The sequence below is a fragment of the Lynx canadensis genome, chromosome F1 (genome assembly GCF_007474595.2).
Source record: "Lynx canadensis isolate LIC74 chromosome F1, mLynCan4.pri.v2, whole genome shotgun sequence".
Taxonomy (NCBI): Eukaryota; Metazoa; Chordata; class Mammalia; order Carnivora; family Felidae; genus Lynx; species Lynx canadensis.
In genome coordinates this window covers 16,626,615-16,647,452 of record NC_044319.2, presented here as the reverse complement: position 1 = coordinate 16,647,452, position 20,838 = coordinate 16,626,615, and the positions used below count along the sequence as shown (strand labels likewise).

At 41.7% G+C, this 20,838-nt stretch overlaps 1 protein-coding gene, 1 long non-coding RNA gene and 1 pseudogene across 9 annotated transcripts in view; 2 read left to right on the top strand and 1 right to left on the bottom strand.

Moving 5' to 3' along the window:
• RABGAP1L (RAB GTPase activating protein 1 like) overlaps nucleotides 1–20,838 on the bottom strand; it is a 774,838-nt gene that overhangs the window by 158,854 nt on the left and 595,146 nt on the right. The window contains exon 1 of one of the 8 annotated variants that reach the window (XM_030303100.1): nucleotides 1,731–2,407. The exons of the other annotated variants lie outside the window; for them this stretch is intronic. Coding sequence (XP_030158960.1) covers nucleotides 1,731–1,898 — 168 coding nt within the window. The 5' untranslated portion in view covers nucleotides 1,899–2,407. Of the gene's footprint in view, nucleotides 1–1,730; nucleotides 2,408–20,838 lie in introns of those variants that run through there. 8 annotated transcript variants of the gene reach the window in all.
• LOC115505492 lies at nucleotides 2,352–5,833 on the top strand (annotated as a pseudogene).
• On the top strand, nucleotides 5,941–6,769 carry LOC115505457. The gene is made up of 2 exons (XR_003966034.1): nucleotides 5,941–6,284; nucleotides 6,512–6,769. It is a non-coding gene; the product is annotated as an uncharacterized LOC115505457 (long non-coding RNA).

Here is a 20,838-nt window from a genome sequence, read left to right as displayed (position 1 = left end):
AAGCTTGTGAACCCATTCTTTGTGGATTTAATTGCCGATAACTTGTTTTAAACTAGAGGCAGTTTAAATTGAACCCTAATGCAGATTTAAGTATGAGAGACAGCCTTAGTTATAAATTTATGTTTTCCTTCAAAGCACTCAAAGTATAAGGTGCCAAAGAAAGGCAGTAGGAGATTACTGGAAAGTTAACAGTGGAGCCCTGGAATCACAAAGTTAGGGAGTCTTTAAGAATCTGAAAATATATTAGACCAAAACTGACTCTTCAAAGGGATGTACTTGTTGAAATACATTTTCGCACTTAATAGCATCAAAGCTCTTGAATAAAATGCTTTTTATTTCACTTAAAAAATTCCTTTCCAATGGAATCATAAATCTTCAGTTTTCTCTTCTATTAAGAAAAACGTGATTCAGGGAAACAAAATTTAAGTAAGCACTGATGACCTCACTTGGGCATGAAAACATATGTATTGGGTTCTTTCTATTTCTCTCGTGAATGGCAAGGAAACGATTTCTCAAAAATACCAACCCCCCCAAATTGTATGCTGGTCACTGCTTCTAACTTCATCTTGCAATGACTAACAGACTTTCTTCGGGGTGAAAAATCCCTCACGTACACAGCTACCTAAAATGCTGTTATGATTATACAAGAGAGAAAATATTTGCATGCAAATACATACATGAACACTGAATTGGTAATTGCAACGATAATATAAACAGAGATGAACTAGACTGAAGAGGAGTATGTGAGAGAAAAGTGTGAACATTGTACTTTTGAAAAGAATCACATATGACAGAACCATAATGAAAGAACAGTCTGGAATGGTGTTAAAGTCCATTGTATAAAATAGACAAAGCTTAATGATTCTTGTTCAATTACCAAATAATGGTATAGGACTACTGTAGACCAATTATATTATAGAACAGTTGCTAGGTATAGTTCTCAAACCACTAAAAAGAAACCCTGCACCAGCGATTGTGGGTATTTAATTTTAACCCTTGGTAGGAAGTGAGGAAGGATGAGTGATTTTTCTCTTGTTCAGGAAATCAAAAAAACAGGCAAGCTAGACTTCCCGGATTCATAGCACAGACCCAATAGCTTTAAGCTGCTTCATAGATACACAGTTCAAACATTCCAGGAGAGAAATTTTCAATTTTCTACCCCAGGATTTTTAGGAGGTAAAATTCTGTATCCAAAAAATAAATAAATAAATAAATAAATAAATAAATAAATAAATAAATAATAAACAAACAGATAGACAGGTAAATAAATAGATAAATAAAATAAAATAAAAATCAAACTGGCAATCAAATGGTGAGGTTAGAATGCAAACCACAGTAGTCTAGATAAGTAGCAATAATGTCTGTTGTGAAATTTAACCCTTTGGAGACGTAAATAACAGAATGCCTAAATCAAGCACTTGGGTATTCTGCTTTATTGCGGAGTCTAGGCAGCCAGAAAACATTTTTTTTTTCCCCTGCCACAGAGATAATGCCACTAATGTGGCCCTGGGCTCTTAGAAAAGAGCCATATCCCCTCTAGCCAATTAAGGAGTGGCATGGACCAGGCTCAGCTAGAGCCCCACGACAGTGGCCACTCAGCACTTCCTTCTTGGTAGAGTGCGTAAGAGGAGAAGAAAACAGGAGACTGCAAGCCTCTTTTAGGGATACAGGAATTCTCCCAGAGGGTGGCAGATTCCCTATAAATGAAGTTCAATGAAAAACAGTCTCACCGCCAGAAGCCGAGGCACAAACAGACGATGCCCCATCCCCAGAAGTTCCAGCACTCGACATGCATACTCATTCACCAGCTTGCTCCTCTCGTCGTGCATGTCCTGGGACTTTTTGACAGGAGGTGTGAGCTTAGCAGCTGGGGCTGGGCAGGGCACCCCTTCTTCCATGAGCAGTAAGTAGGTATCCAGAATGAGAAAGCTGGATCTCTTATCCACAATTTTGAGAACTGCAGTGGGAGGGGAGGCAGGCTTAGGTCTCCCCAGGAGCACCAGCCAGTCTCTGGTGGGAATTGTTAGCTAATGTCTCCACAGGAAGAACATTTTGGCTAAATTATCCACTGTGCCAGAGCCCCAAAGTAGACTGGAAAACGAAATCAAACACGGATCTAAATAAAAACCGGCAGAAGCAATCGAATGCAAGAAAATGGCCAAGAGCGATGCAGCAGAGTTCAGATACATGTGTTAAAATGTACAGGCTGCTCGGAAGGGTCTAGCGTGTGTGTGCGTGTGCCGTGTGTGTGTGCGTGAGTGTGCGCGCGCGCGTGTGTCTGTGTGTCTGAGCAGACAGCAGCAGCAGTGGCCGGGAAGCCAGGGCAGTTGTGAAGCTGCAAGGAGAAAAGGATGAGCTCATTGCAATCCCCGATTCGTGACAAGCAGCGCTGCTGCCGCCACTGCCTCCGCTGCCGCCGCCGCTGCCGCTGCCGCCTCTCGCTGTGAATCAGTAATGAAGGGGTAGGGAGGGGAGGGGAGGGGAGGGGAGAGGAGGAGGTAGGTGAATGAGCATGCAGAGTGCGTCTCGGGGGAGAATGCTGTAATAAGAAGCCAATGGCGAGCCGTTGGACAGATGTGCTTCCCCCTCCCAGTCCACCTTCAATCAGTGTTAGTCTGACAGCTTCTGCTGTTGAATCCTAAAGCCAAAGGCAGATGAACCAGCTTCTCTTAGCATGTGAAGCTCACAGAGAAACCAGACCGCCCGCCAGCCACAAGGCTGACCTTTATTCACTCTTGCTTTCTAATAACGGTAACACATACAAGTCGGATTTTATGCTGCGTATTTAAAGTGGGATTTTCCAGCCCTTGTTAGAGGACTGAAATCCCCACAGAAGAGGGGTCTGGGGCAAAATGCTACAGTATGCAAGAGAGCAAAGACTGGGCTTCCAAGAAACGACACACCCTCAAGTTGCAGTGTTTACGCAATAATACCGACTTTTTGCAAGGCTAGAATGTGAGGTATTTCAGCATTCAGGGGAAGCCACAATTAAAAGTAAGATTTTTATAAACATTCAGTATGATACTACATAAAGACCTCCAACATAATAATGAGAGTATACATCTAAGGAATCACTAAAGTTGGGATTCTCAAGCAGTAATAACTTTTTTAAGCCACAGACCTTGATAAACATTCAGGTAATAGCTCAAAATATTATTTTGCTACTCTCTGGTCAAATTAATCCTTCCCTACTAATAACAACTGAGAATTGTCCATAGTTTTAAATTTTACAATCTTAGTAGGTGTGATTTTAATTCCCTTGATGTGAATAATAGTCACAGTCAAATGAAGGCAAAAAGACAAGATCATCTTTAGGAGCAGTTTCTAAACTTGAGCTAACAATGAACTCATGTATACTGAGAATCCTGGTGCTGTAGTTCTGTAGCTGCTCCCCTGAATCTCAGAGCAGTTTCTCCACTGAAGTTATAGCATGATACAGGGTAACAGGGCTAAGAGAGCCCAGGTGGTTCCTTCTGAGTCTTAGTCTCCTGCTCTGACAAATAACAGTTACAGATCTCCGCAAGTAACAAAAGAGAATCATATTTACCAGCATATCTCTAGGATCTCGGTTAAAGACATAGATTAATTACCAAATTCGGCTTAAAGGGAAATATTGCCTCCTTTAAAGAATATTGTTGAGTTCCTTTTTTTATTTTTTTTTTTAATTTTTTTTTTCAACGTTTATTTATTTTTGGGACAGAGAGAGACAGAGCATGAACGGGGGAGGGACAGAGAGAGAGGGAGACACAGAATCGGAAACAGGCTCCAGGCTCCGAGCCATCAGCCCAGAGCCTGACGCGGGGCTCGAACTCACGGACCGCGAGATCGTGACCTGGCTGAAGTCGGACGCTTAACCGACTGCGCCACCCAGGCGCCCCGAGTTCCTTTTTTTAAAACTCAATAAAAACAAAACATTTTTTTTGTTAAACATCTTGAGTATTAATGAACAAAAAATCTTAAATAAGATACTTATATATTGTTGTCAAGCTTTTTATTTCTTCTGAAAATGCTTTCTTTTAAAAATTTTTTTAAATGTTTATTTATATTTGAGAGAGAGAGAGACAGAGACAGAACACGAATGGGGGAGGGGCAGAGAGAGAGGGAGACAGAATCTGAAGCAGGCTTCAGGCTCTGAGCTGTCAGCAGAGCCTGACACAGGACTCGAACCCACAAGCTGTGAGATCATGACCTGAGCCGAAGTTGAACATTTAACCGACTGAGCCACCCAGGCGCCCCTGAAAATGCTTTCTTAAAAAACTAAAGATTTTAATGGAAAGTGATCAAAACCATTAGAATATGACATATAAATAAATAAATTTCAGATCCCTAAGGTTTTGGATAAATGTCTGATGGGCTACCCAGGGTGGGGTAGGTTCAGTTGGAAGGGGGAGGCTGTAACGATGAGGGCAGGGGTTCTGGGCCTTTCACAGCCTACCCCTACACACACACACACACACACACACACACACACACACACACACACACCCTCTGCAGGGAACAGTTCCATTTTTATCTTGTTTACATACTGGAGTTCTGCATGAGGTTCTGTTTGAAAAGACTGTACCACTGCTATGGAAGTGTGAAAAGCACTGCCATGGAAGCTTCCTGTTTAAGAACAAGGGCACATTTTTACTTGCAAAGGAAGGGACAATTCAGTGACTCCTTTGCTTATAGGACTTTTTTTGGGTTGATTTTTTTTTTTTTAAGATAGGGGAAATGCTTCCATGCAACTGACGTGGGTTCAGAGAACACTGGCAGAAGCATTTATTTTTTCTCATATAAACCAGAAACAAAGAATTTCTTGCCCAAATGGATTCTGGCAAGAAGTCAAAATTAATCCAAAGATTTCAGAACTATGGTTTGGCTCTGATGCTCACAAAAGAAGTTAAAACTCCATGCGCTAATATTAAATGTAATAACTAAAGTATGATATTTTATTAAAAAAAATTTTTTTTTCAACGTTTTTTATTTATTTTTGGGACAGAGAGAGACAGAGCATGAACGGGGGAGGGGCAGAGAGAGAGGGAGACACAGAATCGGAAACAGGCTCCAGGCTCTGAGCCATCAGCCCAGAGCCTGACGCGGGGCTCGAACCCACGGACCGCGAGATCGTGACCTGGCTGAAGTCGCACGCTTAACCGACTGCGCCACCCAGGCGCCCCTAAAGTATGATATTTTAATGAGCAAACCAAAGCAAATACTTGGGCACATTTGAGAAACGTTACGTAAGAGGAATTATAAACAAGTTACCCTGTATTTCAGTTTTCCTAATCTCTCCATGATCCTTCCCCTCAAAAATACATTATCCGTGAGGAAGTGAAGGTGCTGGTGCAGCCCTGGGCTCTGAGTGGGCCCTGCCAGGAGAGCAGCAGGGGTCTTATGGGGAGACCGCGTGGGTCCAGAGCATACCTTCCCTGATGAGTCTGAGGAACGGGGGCCACACCAGAGCCCTGCAGAAGGCGTGGGGATTAAAGCACAGAGGAGCCTCGGGAAGAACAGGGAGAAGTGGGAGCAGGCCCAGCTGGCTATTCCTACCAGCCTCCAAACCAAGATGCTGAACAGAGGAGGCAGAGCCGGCACGATGGGGGATGGAGGCAGAGCTGCTGACACGCAGAACTGGATCCAGGTCCTAGGGCTTCACAGGCCAGACTCTCAGTTAAGAGTCAGGATGAAGACGGAAAGAGAGCAACAGCACAGAGCAACCACGGCTCTGTTTCCGTGCGCCCAGAACATGCTAAGCTGGTGAGAAGGGCAAAGGCTGACGATATCAAATTCCCAGTGGGAAGATGTGGTACAGAAGGCCCTCCGGGCCCAGAAGGCGTCACCTACCTAGAAATGACCACACTGAGAGCTGTCTCATCTCTCTGCACGCCAGGCCAGGCCAGAACGTGCATAGGAATGAACACATCCCTGGTTGTAATGTCCCTCCTCGGCCTCTCATCGTCCTTTCGACATCGAGGTGAACCAGACATCTCAGAGACCCACTTATTCAGTTCTGTATACATGGGGACATCAGCCCAAGCCCAAGCCATCTTCCCATGTATCACTCTATGGAGAATAAAGCACCCTATATAAACAGCGCTCCCTCCATCCCCCCCGCCAAAGCATCACCTTTGCTTTCAAAATTTCCGTATTTTTTCAACCATGGTCCTGTTTTCAGGTTGTCCTTTGAGAATAAGCCATTGATCAATATCAGGTGAAATAACTCTTCTAGAACATAACTTGGTGAAATGGAAGAATGGATTCCAGGCATTTTTGAAGTCCTACAAGAGTGACTCATCTCAGTGAGCATTTTCTCTTCTCCCTCCCCAACTCCCCAAGTAATTTATTTATTGCTGATGAGGCTCAGAACAGCACACTTCTGAGAAATAAATGTTTCAGTTATAAAGTAGTCCAAAGATGAAACGAATGATAGAAAAAAAAAACCCTCTTGTAAATTAACCAGTTAATAACACATGACTTCTCAGATTTTTTCAACCATCACAAAGATTTTTTTTTTTAATATGTACAGGAAGATCAACAGCAAATTGAACATAATACGGGAAACCTGGATGAATCATGCAATGAGGCAGTGAGAGAAAAGCAGACAGGACCAGGCAATGGTCCCAAAGCCAAGGTCTAAAGAAGAGAACCCCACTGTCTGGAGTGCTGGGATCAGGTGGATGGTGGTCCTAATTAAAGCCTTGTGCCGGAATGCTCTTCCTGAACTACTCTACTGTGTCATGATTGCTGGACATGTGCAGGACATAAATAGACTCCCACTGTAAAATGAAGACCATATTTGACTTAATTTATTACTTAATGTAATTAAGAACACTGAGTGCAAAGAAACATGCTAAGTAGTTACTTTAGGGGTTACAAAGGTGAAAAAGGAAATACTTTCCAATTTGCAAGAGCTTAAAATCAGAGAGGCATTCAAACATGGAGATAGAGCACAATGTGGACACCATGAAAGGAGGAACAACACTGTGTTACGATCTAGTCACATCTTTGTTATCCACGATGGATTCAGACAAAGTGGGCTCCTACTAGTGAGACTGGCCTGGACCTATAATCCAAGAGTAATGATAATTAAACGTATCTCTGAGAGTAAAACAGGACATTGCTTATTCCATTATCTTTTAGTCACATTTACTCGTCGAATGACATGGGTAAAATACTTCATACTCTTTGAGTCTCTGTAAAATGTCCATGTCCTGTACCTAGCCAAGTTGCTCCAAAAACTAAGTTAATGTGTAGAAAGGAATCTCTCGTGGTGCCTAGCACAGGGTGGGTGCTAGATAACTAGTAATTCTCTTCATCTTTCCAGGAAGTCATGTAGAGGGGTAAAATGTATTGTGTTCACCTGGCTTAGGGTTTAGAAAGACAAAAAGGTCTCTGAATGTATTAACATTAGAAACAGAATTAGTACTGTTGCCTCTTCAGTTCGACACATTAGTAATTAGTAGGAAAGGACCCATGCTCTTCTCAACTTGGAAAGATAAAAAGGCAAAAGTGAACTCTCTAGTTATTTCTTTTTTGTTGGACAGACAAGTTTTTAAAGGATAAAGCCTCAATAATTTGGCAGGTTCCTAAGATCCAACAAATAGGTCAAATAAAGATAATGGAGTAAGTAGTATTGGTATCCTGGTAAACATGTAAAATCCTGCACAATGCACACTGCCATTCAAGTCTCGATTCTGCTCATGCTCTCCTACATGCTCCTGGAGGTAGAAAGATACACCAGATGCTGCCTCTAACTTTATGCATTATGCACGCTACTTGAAGAAAAAGCTAAAATGAAATGTAAGGAGACTGAGCACATAAGTTATATCACAGGGAAAGGAGTCTCATTATTTTGTAGCTGGAGAGCAAACACTGAAGAACTGGAGTACAGAATTAACTGACACCATGGTGGGTAGTTCGGGTAATAGTTTTATAGAAATTCAAAGGGGAAAAAAGGATTCCTATATAACATTATAGACTTACCTAGTGTTTAAGAGTGGTCTAACCTCTTGTAAGACTTAAGGCATAACCATCTTATAACCATCGATAAAAACAAGGAGTTTTTGTTGTTGTTGTTGTTTCATAGAAGAGAGAACTTTCTCCCACCACAATTTAATAACATGCTGAGTAATCATGGTAGCATCATTATGACCTTACTACATATCCTTGTCCTCAGATTTTAACATAATGTCCTTATTAATGCAAGAACTTCTATGACTATAGACATTGAGGTTGGTCATTTTGCCTCTACTTCCTTACCTTTATTGACAATCATCTCAAAAGCCTGCTACCTATTTTATTACTGGATATTTGTTTAGAAAGGACTACTTGTGGTAAGCCAGAAATGTGAAATTTCTAGTCACTGGGTTGTATATTCTACAATAACACAGAAGAAGTCTACTTTTCTTATGTGACATTAATTAAAATATTTGAAGACTGTCTTAATTTCCTTTTCTCCAAGATAACCATCCCTGCTATAAGCTGGTTTCTGGATCTTTCTAAAGTGTTCACAATCCTACCTCTTGGATGGGATTTTCTTGGACAGTGTCCTTCAGTACTTCACTACCCACACTGATAAGGATACTCTAGACATGATAACAGAATCACAAAATAATGTGCTGTTGTTAGACCCCAGAAAGCATCGAAGTCTAACATGTTTTTCCTATTAAGGATAAGACTTACGTTCCGTAAGTGACCTGTTTAATCATAAAACTTGCTTGAGGCAGAGCCAGTAAGCCAAGGTCCCAGAGCCCAGTTGCATGGTAGGGAACCTTGCCTTTTTGTTGTCTTTCAATTAATGTAGCCCACTTAACAACAACAACAAAAACACAACTATCTTATGAGGAAAACTGTGCTTCACTATTTTATTTCATCTGGAATTGATATCCTGCCTGCTATCTGGCATGAAAGAATCTAAGAATCTTGGATTTGAGTTGAGAGGGGCATCCAAAAGCCTGTCTTGAGGATAATCACTTCTGAACACACACTTATCATAATAAAGCACATCTGCTTTCTCAATTTTTAACCGAGAAGCACTCTCTTCTTCAATCAAACAGAGAGGCTGCATCCTTGGCAGATCAGCCACAGTGTCTCAAGAGCAGCTTTCTTGAAGCCGTGTTAGTGATGTAGGCTTGAAAATGGAATGCTGGCTCTCAGTTCATTCATCCCCTTCCCTGGACAGTTTGTATAAGGCTCCTATTTATTTTCCAGGTAAGCAGAGGCATAAATAAATGTTAGCAAGGGCTGGGTTTATGTTAAACTGATCAGATTAAAATAATGATATATAGAATCTAGACTGTGCCTTGATTTCCTCCGCTGGATCAGCATTTTACTTTTTATTTTTATCTGTGTGTTAGTATGTGTGCATTGTCATGATTGTTAAAAATAACGAGGTGCTATATTCATCTTGGTAAGTTGTGCATTGCCTCTGCCTTCTTCCCATGCTCTATTAAATTTGCTATCTCTGGCATCTTCATGTTACATACAACGCTAAGTGTAGTTTAATAGCTGTCACTATGGAAAATAATATTTTCAGTGGAGTAGTTATATGGGTCAGCCCATGCATTAGCGAGTGAATTTGTTTCCATGAAATGAGTATGCCAAGATGGGGACATACAGGTTTTTTTGAAGACAAGTCCATGCTCTAAAATAACGATGGTGATAGGTTATACAAGCCTGGCCCTGGCCCCTGCCTCATGGCTTCCAATGGTTTCAGTACAATTTCAGGGGTAGCAAAATGGTGCGAATGGAGGTGAATTTTCCTCTGCGTTCACTAGAGGTGATCTGCTCCCTCTTCACCTCCCTTGAGAGTTCAGTCCCTGTATATACTCAGTACTGCCACAGGCTGTCACATGATGATAGCAACAAGTGAACAGGTATACAGAGGTCCTTCCTGCATGGTGGGCTCCTTTACCTGTGCCATACTGGTATTTGTCCCAAGCAGGGCCTAACCAAGTAACTTGTACATCACAAACTCTTGTGGATATTTAAATAACCAAAAGTATAAATAACAGTTATTATTTATATTTATACAATACCTGTAAAGGCTGTGAACTATGCTAAGCCCTTAGAGCATGCATTGCTGCATTTAATCCTAGCAACCAATTATGACCATTTCACGTAGGAGGCACCTGAGCTTAGAACAGTTCAGCGACTTGCTCAGGATCATGCTGCTAGTAAGTGGTAAGTCAACGCAACCATAGTTTGTGGATAACTACACCCCTGATCTATAAATGTTTAAAATAGAACTTGAGTTATTTGAAACAGTGAAGAAAGTAGAGTTAAACAGGCTTGATCCCAGAGGCTAATCAAATTAGTCCAGTGGAAACACCAGGATTTACAGTCATGTCACTGTGAGTATACTGAGGGACTAATGTGTCCGGGGTTCTAAAAGAAATGACAGAAAAAAACAGTAAAAACTTATGCTCAAAGAGCAGCATCTGTACCCTGGTGATCTTACCCATAACCTCCCTGCTAATTCTGAACAATACAGCTACAGGATCAGCCCTCTCTCCAGAGCTCCCACCTGTCTCTCTCCTTACTGGATATATGCAGCCTCACATGTGACTTAATCGTAGTGTTCAACGTCGTTCCTTCTTCCCCAGTGCAGCTCCTTGTCTTACATTTCCTATCCCAGCTGAGGGTGTTTGCTCTCTGCCCAATTTATACAGTAGGCACCTGGGTGTCATCCCAGAGTCCTCCTTTACACCCTCCCCCACCTCTAAACCATCATTCAAGTCTAGTTGATTCAACCTCCTCACCATCTCTTACAACTATCCCCTCTTCTCCACTCCCATTTCTTCTGATTTGAGATCAGCCCTTGGTATGACAGGCTGGGATCTCCACCATCAGCAATACTCAAGACACTTGAATTTCCCTGCATGCCCCCGGCAACTCTGTGTCTCTAGGTCTCTGTTCTGGCTTTCTCTTCTTCTAGAACTGTGCTTCCCCTCTAATTCACTTACCTTTTCTTAATCTGACAGAATGCAACTCCTAGATTACCTCCTGCAGGAACCACCCTTCATTCTCAGAGTTGGGGCGCATGGTCCCGTTTGCCCCCCGACGTTTCCACCTATGCTGTCTCTCTCACAGCCATCTGCAGGCTTATACTTTAGTGAGTTGCCTTGAAATCAATGGTTAGGTCCCTCTCCTCTGCTAAGGCACTTAGAGACAGGTATCAGGTACCATCCTTCTTGTGCTGAAAACCAGCAGAAGCAGTTACCTGATGCATAATGGCTACCCCATAATTGTTCGTTGGAATGGCTCAGCCTTCAAAATGGATAAAATATGACTACTGTGTAAGAGAACGATAGATAAGCATTTCTCTGATTAGAGATATTGGTGCTTTAATATTTCTGAGCCTTTAAAATTTTTTTTTTCAACGTTTATTTATTTTTGGGACAGAGAGAGACAGAGCATGAACGGGGGAGGGGCAGAGAGAGAGGGAGACACAGAATCGGAAACAGGCTCCAGGCTCTGAGCCATCAGCCCAGAGCCCGACGCGGGGCTCGAATTCACGGACCGCGAGATCGTGACCTGAAGTCTGAAGTCGGACGCTTAACCGACTGCGCACCCAGGCACCCCTCTCTGAGCCTTTTAAAATGTTCTTCCCTTCTGGAATGTTTTTCCTCCATCATTTTTTTTCCCCTTTAAAAATGTTAACAATCCTTCAAAATGTTATTGAAAGATCAAAAACTGAGATGTCAGACAGACCTGAATTTAAAACCAACATTTGATGTCCAGTAACTGTGTGACTTCAGGAAAAGTTCGCCTCCTTGAGTCTCACTTTTCATTGAGGAAATGAGGTTTAAAACAGTAATCTAATGGGACACCTGGGTGGCTCAGTTGGTTAAGTGTCTGACTTTGGCTAAGGTCATGATCTCACCACTTGTGAGTTCAAGCCCTGCGTTGGGCTGTGTGCTGACAGCTCAGAGCCTAGAGCCTGCTTTAGATTCTGTGTCTCCCTCTCTCCCTGTCCCTCCCCTGCTTTTTCTCTGTCTCTCTCTGTCTCTCTCTCTCAAAATTAAATAAACATTAAAAAAACAGCAATCTTATGAAATTGCTAACATTATTAATGACTGTGACATTTCTAGCATGGAAAACTGGGATGATAGTGAAGAAAATAACTGATAGGGAAAGCACTGGGGCACTGGAGCCAGGAAAGGGTGGAGGATGAATGGAGTTAGCAAGAAGTAAGTGGCCATCTGTTGGAGATTTCCACAGGCCATGGGAAATATGAATCTGGAGCCAAGAGATGGGCTTGGAAATCACTGGTGAAATATGGGAATGAATGAGGTATAAACCAGGGAAACTAGGAAGCCATAAAGAGACGTTCTTATAGTATGTCATGATATTCTTCTCAATTATGCCAGGTGTGGTTTAATAACTAGTTGTATAATATTATTGGGGAAATAATTGAGCCCACCAGACAGTAAGCTCCTTAAGGAAAGGTTGTGTATTTGCTTCACTCACCAACATGTTCCCCACGCCCAGTGGAGTGACTATGTCTACAGACAGCTCATCAATTACCGAGTTGATGAATGATTGAATCTTACCGATGGACTTTCTAGTCATTAGCTTGAAATTTGGTGATCTAAATAATTAGTAATGTGAGAATACAAATTCGTAGTAAAAATGTGCAGAGGTGGAGGTAAGAATAAAAACCTCACAAGTGCCTGTTGTGGGCCAGACATTGTGCCATCCACTTCTACACACAGTTTTACCCCATTCCTATGATATGTTGCAATGAGACCATGCTAAAAGAAATGATTTGTTCATGTGTTGCAAAATCAGTCCACCTGATTTCTATAACACCTTTGGTTTCCCACTTTCCACCAGCCTTCCAAATCCAATTTATCTGTAAGTCCTGTCAGCTCTATCTACAAAATTATCTGAATTTGTCCTCTCTTTCCATCTTCGCCGTTATCACCTTAGTCCAAGCTACCATCCTATCCTGCTTGGACTTTCTGAAATAATGTCTTCCCAGTCTCCATGCTTCTATTCTCGCTTCTTTTCAAGTCACATTCTACACACCAGATCTCCTCAATCCAAACGTCTTAAAACCATAAATCAGTAAAATTTCTCCATGCTTAGAACTTATACTGGCTTCCCCTTAAACCCAAATGCCAATACTTTGCTACTGTTTGTATGACTCTACTGCTCTGGCCCTTGCGTAGCTCTCTAACCACATCTCCTTCCTCTCTACTTCTTGCTCATCTGCTCGCTACGCTTCACTCACACTGGCCCCCTTTCTGTTTTGAACATACAAAACTTACACTGCCCCAGGGCCTTTGCACTTGCTGTTGGCTCTGATCTTCATATGACTGGGTCCACTACATCATTCAACTCAAATGTTATTTTGCTCACAGAGGCCCTCTCTTACCATCTTACCTAATGGAGAGCAGGAACACATTGGATTCTCTTGTATTATTTCTTTTATCACATTCATTGCTACTTGAAACTGTTTACTTCTTTTTTCCCCTAATGTTTATTTATTTTTGAGAGAGAGACAGAGCACTCATGGGGGAGGGGAAGAGCGAGAGGGAGACACAGAATCTGAAGCAGGCTCCAGGCTCTGAGCTGTCAGCACAGAACTTGAACTCACAAACTGCAAGGTCATGATGTGAGCTGAAGTTGGACGCTTAACTGACTGAACCATCCAGGCGCCCCTACCTTTTTTTTTTTTTTTGAGAGAGAGAGAGCACAGCAGCAGCAAGGGAGGGGCAGAGGGAGAGGGGGAGATAGAATCTCAAGCAGGCTCCATGCATTGCGTGGAGCCTGACACGGGGCTCAATCTCACGACCCTGAGATCATGACCTGTGCTGAACTCAAGAGTTGGATGCTTAACCAACTGAGCTACCCAGGCATCCCAAAAACTGTTTACTTCTTTTCCATGTATTATCTCATTCTCCCACTAGAAAATGTCAGGGGAAGGCTCACAGGGGAGAGGTGGGAGAGCTTTAAAAAAATCTTTACTGACAAGTTATTAGAAAAAAAACATAAATGTAAAATAAGATTCTGGCTTCAGCTTCTTTTTTTCATTCATCCATTCATTTTTACTTAAAATATTATTATTTTACAGAGCCTTTTGAATCTCTCTTTTCTTTAGCAAAGTGACCCCTTGACATTTATAGATTCAATATTTATTGTTCCGGCTCTCCCTGAGAGACCCCACAAGGCTGTAACACAGCAACTTGTGGGTTTGCTGAGGAATGAATTTCGTTACTTCCGTGGAGCAGATGGTAAGGAAGCTTAGCTTATAGTCTTTGTTCCTCTCGGTTATTATACGCTCTTATGACAAGGCAGTTATTTTATCTCAATTTCATAAAAAAAGACACTGAATAAAAATATCATAGTGGTATTAAAAAATTTAAAAGCATTGCAGTATATATCTTTCACGAGTGTCAGTTGTTTTTTTCCCCCTGAACCGATGGCTGTACACATTTTTGTATAAATGGCCTACCTGGCTCATGGCAGTCGTGCCATGATTAATACCAAACGTTATGCTTCCAAAAAAACTATGATTAATCTATAGCTCCCATAAGGTCTTGCCACCTAAAAACTGCAGAAACCATTTTAGATATGCAAGTAGCTGAGTCATTGTGGTTTTTGGTAAAGAAGAGAGAGGTTTCTATATTTAAAAACAAGGATAGCATAATATTGGTTTTCAAAGCGTCCTGTAAACTTTGGATAATATATGCTAATGACTGTCAACTACTTTAGGAAGGCGAAGGAAATTAACAACACAAAATAACCAGAAACAGCCCCGAGACCGAGTGGGAATACAGAGGGATAAATGAGCCCAGGGGTAAAAGGTAAAAGAGGAAATATTCAGTTCTCTATATACACACCATGAGCCCAGAGTTTATTTGGTGCCAGTGTAATATGAAACTAGTGTTTAATGTGGTCTCTATCGTCAGTGGTACTATAGACTCAGAGCAGAAACAAGGCCCATGATCGGGACATCAGGGGGTCCACAGCACAGGTAATAAGGTGCCCAATAGGTCTACCTGAGGCCAGATTATGATGAAAATGGAAAGCCAGAGGATGGGCTTATACTAGACAGCAGACAGATGAATAATACAATGAAGACACATCTTTAGAAAGATGAATCTGGTAGCAGAGGGCAAAGGATTTTAAGAGAGGAAGAGACTGAAGGCAGACAAGTCATAAAGCTCTTGCAGTGAGCGGAATGTGGGAAGAGGAAACCCTGGACCGGTGTGGTTGCCATGGACACAGAGCGATGCTTAAATCTGAGAAGCATCATAAAGGGAAAATAGCTCTTCGTTATATTTGTGTAACTTTCCAAGTACATGTGGCTTATCATGTCCTCTTTTCTATGACTCATTGGTAGGAAATTGCCAGGTGTAATATTCTTCACCAAATCACCACAGAAATGCCCCCTGACATATGAATACTCCCTCAAAGTTGCTGATTTTGAGGCACTAGGTTTGGCTAAAAGATCAACTGGTTTGGTCACGATTTCTGAGACTCTTATTATTAATGTAGTTCAAACCATAAGGCTTTAGGTTGAACTAATCAGAAGTTGATCTGGTAATACTACTAGTCAATTGTCCAGAGACACCCTGGTTATCACTCAATGAGCAGTAAGTGAGAATATGAAAGGTCTAATAAGCTGCCTTCTCTACAATAAACATCTTCTAAGCAGCTCCCTTCCTTAAAATTAAAGAGAGGGTGTAACTGGAAAGTTTTTCAGAAGGCAAGAAAGAGAGAGAGGAAAAAAAGAGAATAGCAATGACAGCATTTATCCTCGAGCACATCCAACTATCCCCACGTCTCCCTGACAGCACCTGGGGGAATGTTGCTCAGTGTCCCCTGCCCTTTCCACCCTTGCTGTGACAGCCCTGGTTAAAAGAAGTCTTCATGATCTTTCTCCCCAGACTCTCCTAAAAGTCTCCAAACTACTCTCCATATCTATTCCCGTCTCTTCACATTCCCCTTTACCTCTCACTGTCTCCAAAACTGTCTTCCTCAAACAGCAGATCTAACTATGTAACCATTTGAAGGTAGCTTCTGGTCCACAGGTTCAAAGGACACACAACCCTAACCGTAAGATATCCTTCAGACAATCTAGACCTCTCCTGCCTTTCCAATGACGACTGTCACCTTGACACCTTAAGCTCAATGTTCTCATGGAGCCTCTTCCCAACATGCTATATTTTGTGGTACTTCTGGTTCTCACATATGCTCTTCTCATCGCCTAAAACATCATTCCTTGTCTTCCCTTGCTAATCTTCCATGACTCAAACATCACTTTCTCTTTCAAATCATCCCTTTTGTTACCTCCCTCCTCCACCTTTGCATCCTGTCCTATTTGTTCATGACCATGAAGTAACAGCTGTTCTGTGGCCATTATTTATAGACCTGTCTATCTTCCCTACTTGTCTGTGAAGCCCCTGCCTCAACTGCAACACACTCATCTTGGCATTTCCACCACACAACAGCTTCTGGTCACTGCGGTCATGGATTATTTAAATAAATACTGACTACATGAATAACTGATGTGCAAAGGAAGAAGTGAGTTATGAACAGAATTTAAATATGAGCTTACTTTTTAAACAGACATGTATTATGCTAGGGGATGGTGAGTGTGTATCTCTTTTATTTACTGTCTAAATGAGTAAGAAGGAAGGCCAAAATTTAAAAAGTGCAGTATTTATGGGCTCTAGAAGAAGAGAGGGAAGATGCTAACCCACAGTAAAAGTGTAAAGGCCATAAGAAACTAAATAAAAAAACAAATTATTTAGCAATGTGCTATCACTTGGTAGCTCCTTCAGAAACAAACACATACATTTGATTTGGGGAGTGTGGAGGCTCTCATCATCTGACAGGCTAGTTAGCTGGAGGTGGGTCGATGGACAGACCTAAACACTTCACAGGATCGACACAAATGGAGGCCCAGAAGTCATTGTTTTAGTTTGGACTGAAGTGGGTAAAATACATTAGGGAGGGGATTGTTAAATTAAAAACTATTTTCCATTTCACATGGAAACAAAGTATCGTGTGCTGACAGAAGTAATAACTTACTTGGCTATAAGTAATCAATACTGCAAAATCACATCACTCAGGTTCTCAAGCAAAGGTTTCTAGAAAATGCCAGCATGCACCCCAATTCACGTTAACATAAGATACACCTTTAAGAAAATGTCTGATTGGCAAGTTTACTTGCCCAAGAGGGCAGATACTCAGAATTTACTAATAGAGGACTGGAATCACATTCAAGAAAATGACATGGAAATCACTGGCACAGATGGAAAACACTTCCATAATGTCTCCCGTATAAGCTATCAGTAAATGGGTAAGATGTTTGAAATGAAATTAGGCAGGCTAGATAAATTAACCAAAGAATTAAGTTTCAATTCCCATTTGGTTTATATTTACATATGGTTTTTAAAAATTTTTCTAAGTTTATTTATTTTGAGAGACAGTGTGCCCATGCAAGAGTAGGGGAGGAGGCAGAGAGAAAGGGAAAGAGAGAAGAATCCCAATAGGCTCCCCGCTGTCAGTGCGTAGCCCTATGTGGGGGGTTGAACCCATGAACGGAGATCACAACCTGAGCCGAAATCAAGAGTTGGTCACTGAAGCACCCAGGCGCCCCGTTTACATATGGTTTTTATTTCTTTCTTTGCTATGAATGAAAGTTGATAAATGTAGCCAAGCTTCAAGAACTGAAAGTCATTTAATACACAGTATTTCACTGTATGTTAGACAATGGGGCCTAATAGCAGGTGTTATCACTATAAGGCTTACAGTCTGCACATAATAGTGGAGAAGTAGTATAGACTGTATGGTCAACACTTGAATAAAGATGCTCCAAAGCTCCTGTAGGACTCAAACGGTCCTGTTCCTAAAAGGGGCACTACTCTTGGGGCACCTGGGTGGCTCAGTTGATTAAATGCCTGACTTCGGCTCAGGTCATGATCTTGCAGTTCGTGAGTTTGAGCCCCACATCAGGCTCTGTGCTGACAGCTCAGAGCCTGGAGCCTGCTTCAGATTCTACGTCTCCCTCTCTCTCTGCCCCTCCCCCACTCACATTCTGTCTCTCTCTCTCACAACAATAAATCAACATTAAAAAAAAAAAGAGGCATTACTCCTTTAGCTCTTTAAATACTAATGTCAGTTTTGTTGTCTTTGCTCTGAAATGACAACACATTATTTTCCAACAAGAATACATCAGCTTGCTAGGGGGCGCCTGGGTGGCTCAGTCTATCAAGTATCTGACTCTAGATTTCGGCTCAGGTCCTTATCTTGTGCTTTGTGAGACTGAACTACCAGGGAGAAGCCTACGTGGGATTCAGTCTCCCCTCTCTCTCTGCCCCTCCCCCAACCTGTGCTCACGCTTCCTCTCTCTCTCTTTCTCTCTCAAAATAAATAAATAAACATTAGCAAAAAAAAAAAAAAAAAAAAAAAAAAGAACACAGGGTACCTGGGTGGCTCATACGGTTGAGCGTCTGACTTTGGCTCAGGTCAAGATCTCATGGTAAGTTCGAGCCCCACACCAGGCTCTGTGCTGACAGCTCAGAGACTGGAACCTGCTTTGGATTCTGTGTCTCCCTCTCTCTGCCTCCCCCTTTTGTGTTCTTTCTCTTTCTCTCAAAAATAATATATAAACATAAAGAATGCATCAACTATAGGTGTGTTCAACAGGAACATCTTTGATTTCTTCTATTTCCCCTAAAATTGCCTAAACCTAGGATAACTACCAAGTCATGACAATTACTGATACATACATACATACATACATACATATATATATGTATGTATATAACTTGTTCACTATACATCACTATATTTATTTATTTACTGAAATTGCTTATTTTATTAAAGTGGTAGCTGAATGAAAACTGACATTAAATGAAAGATAAGACTTAATTCTCTGTTTTAAAATCACTTATCTTTTAACATTGCATTTTGAAATACTGCAGTATATTCTACACAAAAAAGAAGATAAAAGCTTTCCAAGAGCTGGCGCGCCTGGGTGGCTCAGTTGGTTGGGTGTCCAACTTCGGCTCAGGTCGTGATCTCGTAGTTATGAGTTCGAGCCCGCATCAGGCTCTGTGCTGACAGCTCAGAGTCTGGAGCCTGCTTCAGATTCTGTGTCTCCCCCTCTCTCTGCCCCTTTCCCACTTGCACTTTCTCTCTCTCTCTCTCAAAAATAAATAAACATAAAAAAAACTAAAAAAAAAAAAAAACTTCCCAAGAGCCTATTTTAATGTCACTAAGAACAAAATGGGTCCCATATGAAAACACACCACCTTCCATTATTTTGTAAGTAAGGAGGAGGCATTGAGAATTTAATAATTAAGAATAGATTGGTGGCTTCCTTTCCAAGGCTGATCATTTAAAACGGAGCTGGCTTAACTACACAAGGCTTGCAGAACATGTAAGAGCCTAGTAGCAGTTCAGCACCTACTCTACTCCCTACTCCCTCACTGTCCCCAACTGCCCCCTGCCATCTCCAGGCTGCCCCTTTTTTATACTTATTTTCATTTGCTTTCCTGGCAGTTCTGTTTATTCTTGGCTTTGTATTCAGGTTCTTAAAACTCATCCCAGGCCAGCTTCACTTGATGGCCCATGCTTGTCTCCGTTACCTCCTTCAGTTCATGTGCTCAACTCTCAACCTTTACAGTGTACCACCATCTTGGGTAGATGATGTCCAGTCCCACACCTGCTGGGATCAGCCTCTCCCACTTCCTGCCACAACAGGGAGAGATCTCAGACAGGTGATGGCAAAGAAAGAAAAGAAATCCAAGGTAAGGTACATATAATAAATTGATGAAGAGAACTAAAGAGAAAGAAAAATAGAGTGAAAGTAGTCAAGCCTGTAATTACTCAAATAAGAGAGAAAAATTACCAAAGAGGCAGAGATGTTCACTCATCTCTCAATTTATGAACAGAGAACGACGGCACTAATTTCAAACTGAGGATTAACAGATTTGAATGCGTATTGTAATTCTATTTGAATATCTCACATATCAGGAATAAACGTAAACGTTTAATGAGTTCACTGAAGTCATTCAGTGAAGAACTTAAGAAGAACTAGCAATGGTGTCCCCTCACACCCCCACTCTAATAGGCTCCACCCACAAAAAGTCTAATCTCTCCTATGATGAAAGTGCCTCCCAGGCAGAGATTCAGAGCTGACCCAGAGGACAGTAACAAAGGAACAAATAAGTTTCAAAGAGCTTCCCTTAAATTCTTTTTTTTAAATGTTTATTTATTATTTTTGAGAGCGTGCAAGCGAGGGAGGGGCAGAAAGTCAGATGGGGACAGGGGATCTGATGTGGGCTCCACGCTGACAGCAACGAGCCCAATGCAGGGCTCAAACTCACAAACCGCGAGATCATGACTTGAGCTGAAGTCAGATGCTCAACTGACTGAGCCACCCAGGCAGTCTCCCTTATATTCTTTAAACAGCATTTAAGTAAAAATAAGGCAGGTACATAGGGATGCATATATCTCTTTTAATTAGTGTTTTTGGATTCTCTGGGTAAACACCTAGTATTGAGGAAGCTCCATACTGTTTTCCAGAATGGCTGCACCAGTTTGCATTCCCACCAACAGTGCAAGAGGGTTTCTTTTTCTCCACATCCTTGCTGACACTTGTTTTTTGTTGTTGATTTTAGCCATTCTGACGGTGTAAGGTTATATCTCATTGTAATTTTTACTTAAAATTTTTTTTCTTTAAATAATCTCTACACCCAACATGGGGCTCAAACTCACAACCCTGAGATCAACACTTGCACTCTCTTCTGACTGAGCCAGTCAGGCACCCGTCTCATTGTAGTTTTTATTTGCATTTCCCTGATGATAAGTGTTGATGAGCATCTTTTC